Source organism: Anolis sagrei, chromosome X (genome assembly GCF_037176765.1).
Source record: "Anolis sagrei isolate rAnoSag1 chromosome X, rAnoSag1.mat, whole genome shotgun sequence".
Taxonomy (NCBI): Eukaryota; Metazoa; Chordata; class Lepidosauria; order Squamata; family Dactyloidae; genus Anolis; species Anolis sagrei.
In genome coordinates, this window is record NC_090034.1 from 89,902,573 (window position 1) to 89,915,170 (window position 12,598).

The window sequence follows — 12,598 nt, forward strand, 5'->3', positions numbered from 1 at the left end:
TATCTGAGTTTGGATTCAAAGCTAGCCAAACTTTGAGTTTGGATTCAATGTTTGGATAACTTTGAACTGGGTTATCTGCTTTTAACCCAGTTCAAAGCAGATATTGTGGGATTTTCTGCCTTGATATTCTGGAATATAGGGCTATGTGGAAGGGCCCAAAGATTCAATCCCTTGAGGGAATTTGGGTATGAGAGGCTGCCAGATTCCAACAACATACAGATAAAATCTGGTTGGCAAAGCAGCAGGAGGTACTGAGCACCAGATCCTCAGCCTGCTCCTTGGTGGGAACTTCGGCTTCACCACTGATAATTCATAGTTGTATTAGTTAATAAACAAAGGTAGATTTTAACTGGAATTGTGAGGTTGTCAGTTAACCACATTGTTTTCTTTTTGTGTTATAATGGCACGTTTTCTCTGCCTTGCTTACTGCCAAGGAATCTGGCACTGCGGTTTTGCTGGCATTGTGAAGCCTGATCAGTCTCAGATCTGACCAAAGGAATGTTAATGTTCTTTTAATGTCTGCAGATGATGCCATGAATGGGCAATTCAATTGACTTTTGAGGGGTGGTGTTTAAGACAAATATTTACCCAGTAGCGTGCAAGAGAAATCCTTTGGCAGGCTGGACACCAGACACACACATACAGGTTCAGAGCTTGCTTCCCAGCAGAATCCTCAAGTGCCATTGAAACATTGCAGTTCTGCAATTAGCAGGAAGTGGAATTAAAACACATTCCCCGCAGCACTTAATATGGTGTTACATTAACCAGCAATGACCTTCCCAGGGGACAAAGTCTTTCTACGAAATCTCTTCTGTTCAGCGAAAGACCATTCTAATACTGAGTTTATGTTCAATCTATTTTGTTAGCTGCCCAGTGTGGCTTCGGGTGGTATAAACAGTGCTGAATTATCCTTTAATTGCTCTGAATTGAGTTAGCTCCATCACTGGGAGGGGGAATTTAAATCTCCCTTCTTCCTGCTGCTACTTCTAATAATAATAACAACAGATAATTTAAGAGCATTGGGAGGGATAGCCAATAATCCAGAAGACAGGAGCAGCATTCAAAACGATCTTAACAGATTAGAGAGATGGCCCAAAACTAACAAAATGAAGTTCAACAGTGACAAATGCAAGATACTCCACTTAGGCAGAAAAAATGAAATGCAAAGATACAGAATGGGGAACGTGTGGCTCGAGAGTACGTGTGAAAAGATCTTGGAGTCCTCGTGGACAAGTTAAACATGAGCCAACAATGTGAGGCAGCGGCAAAAAAAGCCAATGGGATTTTGGCCTGCATCAGTAGGAGTCTAGTGTCTAGATCCAGGGAAGTCATGCTCCCCCCACCCTCTATTCTGCCTTAGTTAAACCACACCTGGAATATTGTGTCCAATTCTGGGCACCACACTTGAAGAGAGATATTGACAAGCTGGAATGTGTCTAGAGGAGGGCAACTAAAACGATCAAGGATCTGCAGAACAAGCCCTATGAGGAGTGGCTTAAAGAGCTGGGCAAGTTTAGCCTGAAGGAGAAAAGGCTGAGAGGAGACATGATAGTCTTGTATAAATATGTGAGAGGAAGTCATAGGGAGGAGGGAGCGAACTTGTTTTCTGCTGCCCCGGAGAGCAGGACGCAGAGCAATGGCTTCAAACTACAAGAAAGGAGATTCCATTTGAACATTAGGAAGAACTTCCTGACTGTAAGAGCTGTTCAGCAGTGGAACTCTCTGCCTGGGAGTGTGGTAGAGGCTCCTTCTTTGGAAGCTTTTAAACAGAGGCTGGATGGCCATCTGTTGGGGGGTACTTTGAATGCGATTGTCCTGCTTCTTGGCAGGGGGTTGGACTGGATGGCCCATGAGGTCTCTTCCAAATCTATGATTCTATGATTCATTGCAAGGACATTTTTTTAGCTTGCAGCATTTCACACTGTTCAATTGATTAGTATACAATTGAGTATTTCTAGCAACTAGTGTCTTAGAAGGAAGCCTGAGCCTTTAGCTAGAAACAGGATCAATCTTCTTGTCCCTCCAGTAGCTTTTAAAGTATCTGATGATAACATGTTGTGATGGGCTTTTTCTTTCTAACCAATCACTTTCCAGCTTCTCTTTTCTAACTCATGAGTGCAATTTGATGAGTTGCCACATGATGGTATCAGAAAACAGTGTAAACTCTCAGCAGATTAACATACCTGACAGCAGACAGCATTCTACTGGGTCATACTGTGTATAAGATCCCTTGCACAGGAAGAGTTTCTATTTTGGCCATTTTCTATTTAGTGAAGGTATTTTGGTTCGTAGCTGTGAAAGGCTTACACAAGTGGAATCGTTTGATATAGGCATAGCCTCCATTATTGCAGTCATCCTTACATGTTTTGACTTTTGCAAATTTGATTATTCAATTTGATTATAATTGATATGTGTTTTCTGTAGGAATTTCCAGGGCCTCGTCTACACTGACACTATAATGCAGCTTCAATCTAATATGCAACAACTATCAGTGCAAGGATGATGTGAGCTGCTGAACTTGCTGACCGAAAGGTCAGTGGTTGAACAGTATTTCCTATGCAGACTCACTCTGGCCGGATCCAAACAGGCCTTTATCCCAGGAGAATCCTCGTTTGAAAAATGCGGATTTTTCTGGGGGCCTGTCCACACCGACACCAGAAAGTGCGCACTTTCTGGGGTGGATGTCCTGACATTCTCTTGGGACTAGCCAGAGAGAACGTCTGGAGGCCCTACCCCCTTCCCCCAAGCCCCCAGGCCCCTTAGAAAAGTAATAAAAATTTACATGGCCTCCATTACAAGTCTTGGCTGGCTCTCCCAGTGCATAGAAATGACGTTCCAGGAGAGTGGGATGTGTGTGTGTGTTTTCTTCCCTCCTCCCCCCACCCCACTCTCCTGGTACATCATTTCTATGCACTAGGAGAGCCGTCCAAGGCTTGCAATGGAGGCCACGTAATTTTTTATTACTTTTCTAAGAAGTCTGGGGGCTTGGGGGAAGGAAGTGGGTATTCCCACAGTTTACCGGGCTTATTTAGTTCGGTAAATTGTGGGAATACTGTCTGGACTGTATTTCCAGACCCGGAAATAGTGGATTTTTCCCGCGCCTTTCAAGAAGGCGGGGAATAAATCCACTATCAAATTAATTCTCTACAAACCAGGGTTTTCCTGGTTTGTAGCAAATTAATTTGGGACTGTACAAAATGTCGTCTGGACAGCCTCTCCTTTATTGCAGTAGATACCAAAGGTCCTGTCTGGATGGGTCCTAAGAAAAGATGCCTGGGTATCACAAAGGATCTATTATAACTACTACTATTGGTTATCATTTGTGGCCGAGTATAATTGTCTTCCACAGGTAGAGTCTGAGACATGGTCTGGATCCACATGGCTTATCACATTGAGGATATAAGTTTCTAGGTGGAAGGAAGTCACTTCAAGGGTTTGCTTGATGTGCCTTCCTCTCTGCACATTTTCCCCTTTCACCCTCTGATCAAATTGAGGCTGTATAAATGAACAAAAACTCATCTGTGGGTGCGAAATGGGGAGGGTCACTCCTTCAAGAGGAAAGGGCTGGGGTTCTTTGCCGCTTTTCCTTGCTGCCGAAGCCTACATCCCATCATTTCCTACTCCTCTGTCTGATCTACTGTCCTTGTGTTGCCTTTCTTATATGCACGTTGCATTTCTAACAGAACTAAAACTGCAAGCCAAAAAGATGAAATTAAATCAGGACCTGATTAAGATGTACTGGGAACCGAAGCTCTATCAAATTGAAGAGGCACCACAGACAGCATCACACTAACGCACACACAACTTAAAATTTAATAATGGTGAAAGTTATGATTTGTTTTATACTGCAAGGGTGGTCATCATCTGAGGCTTAAAATGGTAGCTTGCTTTGCTTTTGCGTATATCTAGCCCCAACTTTAACCATTGATCGCAAACAAATGACACCACCGACTCTGTCCAAAAGAGTGAAATTCAATCATCTTTATTTATGAACGAACCCTAGTCTATTGTGTTGGCAGCTGGTCCCTAGGAGACCAGCCCCGGAGGTCTGAGGAGAGGGGATGGCACAGTATTCTCCAAAGAGATGAGGTGGTGCTGGATCCAGAAAGGAAATCTGAGAGGAAGGGGAAAGCTTGAAATGAGACTGAGCCAAACCTAGGGCCAAAATCTTAAGCAACTTCTGACATGATGCTATCAAGGGCAGAAGAATCATGAACATCAGGGGCGTGGAGTGAAAGGAGCAACCTCTGGATCCAAGCACCTACTCCCTTCCAATCAGATGCATTTTGCAGTGTCTTCCTTTCACCAGTGGTCTTGAACAAATCTTCCATTGGATTGACAGCCTTGAGGAAAAACTTCCTGGGACAGTTTCTCAGGAATATCTCAGTTCATATCTATGTCAGTGCTAAATATTTCATCCATCAAAGGCATTCCTACATGGCGACAGGGAGTCTCCATCTCAGTGTCCCCTTCTGGTGCTCAGACCATAGGAACAACTAGGTGACAACCATCTTGAACACCTTTCTCAGCTTGTCTACCACTGGTTGCAGCCACACTAGGAGGACATGGCATGTAGGGGAGAACAAAGGGGCAGATTAGGGGCCTCCTCTCCTCAGACCCATAGAAAGTGCTGGTAGCGAAGTAACCAAAAACAACTCGAAGCGCAAGAAACGTACAAAAAATCAGAAAGCGCAAGTGCAGGTGCCTGTAAATTAAAGAGGTCTCAGGCTGGCATGTGGGGACCCCAAGGGTGGGGTGGGGGAAAGACCCCCAAGCTTTTGCAGCGCGTCAGAAAGCCACCATGCCACTTCCCCATCATGCATTGTGGCAGGAACGACTCTTGCTCCCCGGAGAAAGGTGCAAAGGAGAGCAAGGGGCCTGCCAGAACAAACCACCTTCCCCTTTTGGAAGACAGGTGTCTGTCTCTGGGTGGCTGGGTCGAATATAGAGCTCTGTTATTAAAAATAGCATGCTTTGTTAAGGAAAAAAAGGCCGTGCAGTGGGGGGAGGGACTGTTTGGCTCCAGTTCAGCTCTTCTCAGGGGCTGCCGAGGCCTCTGCTGAGTCACACGCTCCCTCTCCTCCGCTCCTTCTCAAAGCCTCATCCCTGGAACAAGAGACAAGAAGGCAGCATTAGAACCCCATCGCCACAGCATCACAATCTCCCGGAATCAAGCCAACCAGTTGTCTCCAGTCTAACCAGGGTTCTGCAGTGCCAGGGCTGTCATCACTTAATATCACCGCCCCATAAAGCCCATGCTTAACCCCGGAAGGGTGAACTATCCGCCTCAAGAGCTACTGTGCTTCCACCTACTTGCACTCACTGCAAGGAGATTCTCTTCTGAGAGAACACTAAAAGAAGAAGAAAAAGAAATTGAATAACTTTTCTATTTGCCTCACCTTCACATTTCATGTGCCCCAGGTATTTTTTTTTCTCATGTCAGCAGCGACTTGAGAAACTGCAAGTCACTTCTGGTGTGGGAGAATTGGCCATCTGCAAGGATGTTGCCCAGGGGATGCCCAGATGTGTTACTATCCTGTGGGAGGCTTCTCTCAAGTCCCCACATGAGAAGCTGGAGCTGACAGATGGGAGCTCACCCTGCTCTCTGGAGAGAGAAACCGGTACCTGAGCCAAGCCTTGCTCTTGGCCACTGCAGTGATGCAGTATCGATGGACTGTGTTGAAGTAGTAGAAGTCCAGACACAATTTGACTCAGAAGTGATCATACAGGGGATGACCTGTGTGATCATTTCTGAGTCAATCACACAACCCACACTCAGAGGACACCCAGATGTGCTACCATCCTGTGGGAGGCTTCTCTCATGTCCCCGCTTGAGAAGCTGGAGCTGACAGATGGGAGCTCACCCCTCCCTCTGGAGAGGGAAACCAGGACCTCAGTCGGGCCTTGCTCTTGGCCACTGCAGTGATGGACTGTGTAGAAGTAGTAGAAGTCCTGGTAGGGGATGCCCTGTGTGATCACTTCTGAATCAATCACACAACCCCCACTCAGGAGACACCCAGATCTGTTACCATCCTGTGGGAGGCTTCTCTCATGTCCCCACATGAGAAGTTGGAGCTGACAGATGGAAGCTCACCCTGCTCCCCGGATTCGAACCACCAACCTTTCGGTCAGCAGTCCTGCCAGCACAAGGATTTAACTCACTGCTCCACTGGGACCCCAAGTAAATGAAGAGGCAGAAGTTATGGAGATGTTGGATTTAAAACTGCATACTCCTGTACCTTTAATCATTGTGTATTAAAGGTCCGGAAGCTCTCTCTAACAACCTCAGTCATGGTGACCAAAGGAGGAGAGTCTTACACCATGTCTTCAGGTCCCCTAAAACCGAAAGCTGGCGGTGACCTTAGGGTGGCTTTAAATAATGGTTAAGGTTCAATGAGTGCCCAATCTTATGGCATTGTACAGGACAGAGTTACACGTACCATCTTCCTTCTGACACAGCTATTAAATGTATGTGCCTATGCTTCTGGGATGCAAATGACCCTACCTTTTGTCCATTGTGGAGATCACAGAGTCATTCCTGCTATTAATCTAAATGGAGACCAGTAATAGAACAGAACAATGAACTGGGTGGCTGTGAGTTTTCCGGGCTGTATAGCCATGTTCCAGAAGCAATCTCTCTTGATGTTTGGCCTGCATCTATGGCAGGCATCCTCAGAGGATGCCTGCCATAGATGCAGGTGTAACGTCATGAGAAAATGCTTCTGGAACATGGCCACAGGTAAAGCTTTTCCCCTGACATTAAGTCCAGTAGTGTCCGATTCTGGGCGTTGGTGCTCATCTCCATTTCTAAGCTGAAGAGCCGGTGTTGTCCATAGACACTTCCTAGGTCATGTGGCTGGCATGACTGCATGGAGCACCATTACCTTCATGCCGGAGAAGTACCTATTGACCTATGCACATTTGCAAGTTTTCAAACTTCTAGGTTGGCAGAAGCTGGGGCTAAGAGCGGGAATTCGCCCTGCTCCCTGGATTTGAACTAACTATCTTTCGGTCAGCAAGTTCAGCAGCTCACCGGTTTAACCCACTGCGCCACTGGGGGCTCCATACAGCCTGGAAAACTCACAACAACCCAATGATTCCAGCCATGAAAGCCTTTGACAATAAACAGAACAATGAACGTTTTCCTTCAAAACGCTGCCAAAATCATTGCCAATGCTGCCATTTGTTGGGGAGCAAAGAAAGAACAGCATGTAAATGCAACCCAAAGAGCGGTTTCCCTCTTTTTCTGTATCAAAAAAGGTTAACACATTCAAATTATAAACAAGACAACCTTGGTTTCCAAGGATATTTTATCGTGCTTGTCTCTAAACCCTGAGATGGGCAACTTTTGGCCATCAGCCTAATTTCAAATTGTGTCTGGAAACTATCCGAGTTGCTGAACCCTTTTTACGGAGTGGGATTCAGCATCTTAGAGGTGCTTTAAATCTTAGCGTTGAGGGGGGAAGCAATGTACAAACAAATATAAAATAAGGATGGTAGCAATAACAATAAAGTTCAAATGAAAATCTAGAGTGGATTTATTGCTCTGCTGTCATAGAAGCCATTAGCTGTTGCAGTTCAGAGTGATCTAGCTACATGATCTCTCTCCCTGCCTATCCCCGGCCACAGCTTTCCCAGTCACACTGGCTGATTCTCCTTCCTAACAAACATATTCCTGAAGTGGTGGAAGTGGTCTGACACATCTGGATTATACCAGGTTGGGAATGCTGATCTGTGTGATTGATTTCTCCTCCTGTTCTCTTCTTCAAAAATGACATCTTCCTTCAATCTCTATATATTCCCCAAGAACAACAAGATTGGAGTGCATATCATTGAATTTGCTTCATCTTCCTCCCACTGGAGCATTGCAGCACATCCTAATACCTGGGAGTTACTCTGGATCATGCTCTGACTTACAAGAAGCACTGTTTGAATATCAAGCAAAAAGTGGGTGCTAGAAATAATATTGTACGAAAGCTGACTGCCACAACCTGGGGATCACAACCAGACACAGTGAAGACATCTTGCGCTTTGCTACTCTGCTGCTGAATATGCATGCCCAGTGTGGAACACATCTATCCACATTAAAACAGTGGATGTGGCTCTTAATGAGACATGCCGCACTATCACAGGATGTCTATGCCCAACACCACTAGAGAAATTATTCTGTTTAGGCGGTATTGCACCACCTGACATCCACCAGGAAGTAGCAGCCCATAATGAAAAGACCAAGGCAGTGACATCTCCGACCAATCTTTTATTCAGATATCAGCCAGCACGCCAATACCTTAAATCAAGAAATAGCTTCCTAAGATCTACAGAAATACTTGCAGGAACACCTCAGCAAGCGAGAGTCCAAAAGTGGCATGCTAAAACCAGGAACCTCAATTCATGGCTGATACCAAATGAGAGACTCCCCCCTTGGCACACAGAAGACTGGGTGACTTAGAAGGTGCTGAACAGACTGCACTCTGGCACGAAGAGATGCAGAGCCAACCTTAAGAAATAGGGCCACAAAGTAGAGTCTATGTGAGTGTGGAGAAGAGCAAACCACAGACCACCTATTACAATGCAATCTGAGCCCTCCCACAGGCACAATGGAGGACCTTCTTATAGCAACACCAGAGGCACTCCAAGTAGCCAGCTACTGGTCAAAGGATGTTTAGTATAATGTCAAGTTTTTAATTTTGTTTGTGTTTTTAAATACATTACAATTGTACCCTCAATTTGCTTCTGGCACAATAAATAAAAAAAAATCTCCTTTCTGAATTCCTTGGTCTCTCCCAGATTTTCATCCCCACTCTTGTCCTCTTCCCACTTTCTAAATTTTGACTGGAAAACTTATGAGGAAGAGGGATATCTTCTGCTTATGTTGCACTCTGCAAATAAGAACAGCAACAATAATACCTGTCAACCAGGAATCTCTGTGCCTGCCGACAGCCCTGCATGGACTATTCAGCTACTTGCACCCCTGTGCAGTTTTCTTTACTTTCTGATGTGATGGCCAAGTACTCGGAGCTGTGGACACAGAGAAAAATGGAAACAGGTGACAAGTGGGCTCTGAACTGACCAGCTTCACCCCAAATATAACAAACTTGATTCTGGCCTTTAAGTCCCATCTCTTCCCACTATGCCTAGCTGGAGTTTGAAAATACTAGCTTGAAAATTCCATTAATATTGTGGGGGGAAATAATAATTTTCAATACTTTTTGAACACTATGTCATCAACACTGCATTTACTACTAATATGTTAAATATTTTTAAGACCAGTAGAAGATGGTTACAAATAACCCAAAGGCTATTTTATTTGTTACTCCCCAAAGTAACAAATAAAATTAACCAAAAAAGGGTTACTTAGAAAACGCTTGTTGTTGACATTTAGAGTAAAACAATGAAAGTTTGTATCATTGCTTAAACAGTTAATGGATTACAAGTACAATTTTAATTAAATTGTTTCTAAGCTATGTATCAAACTACGTTTTAGTAGGTTTGTGTCTTGGTTTGTTTTCTTTTCTTTGTGTTGCCACTTGTAGTTGTTTTTGTTGTGTTGCCATCTCTTAGCCCAGCTAAACATCTCCCAGGAGGAAAGAAAAGGGAGGGAGGGAGGGAGGAAAGCGGGAAGGAAGGAAGGAAGGGGGAGTAGGGAAAGAGAAAGGAGGGTGTAAGGAAAGAAGGGAAGGAGTAAGGAAAGAGAGAAGGAAGGATAGGATTGCAAGAGGGAGGAGGGCCTGAAAAAAGACCCCAAGGGGCCACATCTTACCCCTGGGCCTGGGTTTCCCCATACCTGGGCTAAATACTTGGCTTTGGGAGCAAGCATTTGGCCCAGCAATATAATTGGAATTGTGCAATACAATTGGAATTGGCTTTGGATTGATGAATATGATTATCTGATTATCTGGCTTTGGATATCACCACAATAATCATCTAATGTTTATATATGTTGTTTTAAGTTTGGTTTAATTGCTTTTAATTGCTGTTGTTCAGGCATGGAATAATGGCACTCATGTAAGCCGCCCTGAGTCCTCTTTGAAGTGAGAAGGGTGAGATATAAATGTCGTAAAAATAAATAAATAACAAATGCCTGGATTGAGAAATGTGCTGCCCATAGATTCTGAAAACACATTTCCCCCATAAAACAAAGCATGCATTTCATGTGTACATTGTTTTAGCACAAAAACAGAGTCTTTGAAACAATATTTCTCTGCTGCCAATATTTAGCAGCATCCTGACATCTTTGGATGGTGGGGCTATAGTGGTCACATCAGATGAATAGATGGAATAGATGACATGCTACTTGCAGTCCATATATTGTTCACACCTACATTGAGGCAGTCTCAGAATTTAAAATGGCAGGCAATGTATGATCAATCAGGTTAGACTGCAGTGTTGCCAACTTTTGTTGAACGGCAGGTCTACTGATGTCAGGAGTGGACAAAGAAACTGAAATTGCTGCTCCTCTCCCCTTCCTTTTGAACCTCTTGGTGGCTTGTGCTCCCTGAATTGACACCCCGGTGGCCTGCCCCCATCCTGCCCCCACATCTTACGCATTCTCCTGCGCTGCTGCCTCCGTTGCTGCAGCAATCTTCTTGTAGCAGTACACCATCTCTGCCACCAGCCAGATAGTCAGGACTACAATGAGGACGTACATCATGATCTCAGACACGATGGATGCCATGTCCCGGTTGGCTAGGGAAGGGAGGACAGGAATGAGGATGGGGAACCCAAAAATGCACACCCTATTCTCAGGCTGGATGAACACTGCCATATAATCTAGTTCAAAGCAGATAACCTGAATTTCATATGTTGATGGGGCCTCCACTGCATTTCCTCTGTCTTTCCTTTTACAGGATAGGCACCAACTTTTAAGTTTGCTGTTCTCTTATGGAAATGGATCTTTTTTGCTGGACAACTTGATTGTGCAGATAGTCTGTCCTACCATCAAGCAGGCCATATTAAAGAGGAAGCAATGTTTCCTAAACTTATACCTTCTCCCTCTCCCCAAAGACTGCAGCTCCCAGAAGAACTCAACATTAAAACATCTCAGAATTTTTATCCAGCATCATCTAGTGATCCAAATCTGAGGACACTGGTTTAACGTATTAGATATTGGAAATTCCATAACCTATTGGAAATAAGTGCACCATAACCTTATCGAACAGGCAAAAATGGTGTCACATCCGTTTGGCAAATGTGAATCTCCATGAACATGTGGAGACCACCTTTTGAAAACCACTAGTCAAGAAAAGCATGACTTTATTAGAAGTCATCTCAGAACAAGTGATATTCACAAGCATTAATGTAATGGCACACAGGTAACTCTGTTAAACTGAAGAACCATGTCTTTAAACTGCCAAGGATAAAGACATGCCACTATAAAAATATATTTCGTTAGCAGGGGATGGTTGTTTCTTTGAAGTAGAATTTGAGGTTGCACTTGCCCAAAATATATACACTCCCTTGAAACCTCTTAGTTAAAATATGCACTCAAAAAACAAAGTCTCCTTTGAAAAATAACGTATCTTGTTTACTCATAAACAACTTGTATACATTCAGCATACAGTCCATAGTCCAATATCATTAAGTGCAGTTGTAGTACAAACTGTATAACTGTAGTCACTGAAGTCTGAAAGGAGACAAACTGCATTCCCCCTCCATTGAGATTTAAAAGTATACTGTATAACAAAAATGGAGTCTTGTGCTTGAAGCCCCTCCCACACCAAAGAGATACAGTCAAACTGGAAAACCAAAATGGTCATAAAATATAGGTTAACCATTCTATACATTTACAAACAATTAGTGGAGGCTGGGAAAGTTGCTATTTCCAACACTGTATGGTATAGCTGATGCTGGGAGACAAGGAACATTAATCACATGTTGATGTGATTTTACCTGTATTTTATGTATTGTGGCACTTGTATGTGCTTCTGTAAGCCTCCTTTTTGGGGGATGGTGGTGGGGTATAAATAAAGTATTATTATTATTATTATTATTATTATAAACACAACAAGAAGAGTCCACAACAGACAAGATCACTCTGCTGGCTGTTGTATTGGATCACACGTCAGACTCTTCCCAAGTGTCTAGGACTGTGTGATGTATCGGCGAATAATGCATGCAGATCCTAGTAAGATGGCCTTCTGCAGCTGGCAGATGGTAATTTTGTCAGCGCCGATTGTGTTTAAGTGCAGGCCAAGGTCTTTAGGCACTGCACCCAGTGATGATGATGATGATTATTATGCCACAGGCTACAGCAAGGCACTGTTTGTACCATGTATCTGAAGCACACAATTATAACACCATAACTCCGACTCTAACTCCCACGGCAACGCCCTATATGATCAAGGCTCATCCCTTTAGTGAGCTACTAGTGCTCTCTGGCTCTAAATGCCCCTCCCTAAACCATAAATCCCAGGATGTTGCCATGGCAATTACAGTGAAATCATGCTGCTGGTGCATACCAAATGATTTTGACCACAGTGGTCATAACCTGAGTGTGCTAACTAGAGGTTATAATAAGAGTCGCAGTCTAAAACATCTGCAAAAACCCTGCATCTGCATTCCTTTAGTGCCTTGCTGAATTCTAGAGACTTTGGCTGGA

General features: G+C 44.0%; 1 protein-coding gene across 1 annotated transcript in view; it reads right to left on the reverse strand.

Annotated features, from left to right (window-relative positions):
- Nucleotides 1–3,961: 3,961 nt before the first annotated feature.
- LOC132780229 (sodium channel subunit beta-1) overlaps nucleotides 3,962–12,598 on the reverse strand; it is a 48,172-nt gene continuing 39,535 nt past the window's right edge. The window contains exons 4-6 of the mRNA XM_060783819.2: nucleotides 10,545–10,686; nucleotides 8,908–9,018; nucleotides 3,962–5,106 (exon numbers count right to left, since the gene is read on the reverse strand). Coding sequence (XP_060639802.2) covers nucleotides 8,952–9,018; nucleotides 10,545–10,686 — 209 coding nt within the window. The 3' untranslated portion in view covers nucleotides 3,962–5,106; nucleotides 8,908–8,951. The remainder of the gene's footprint in view (nucleotides 5,107–8,907; nucleotides 9,019–10,544; nucleotides 10,687–12,598) is intronic.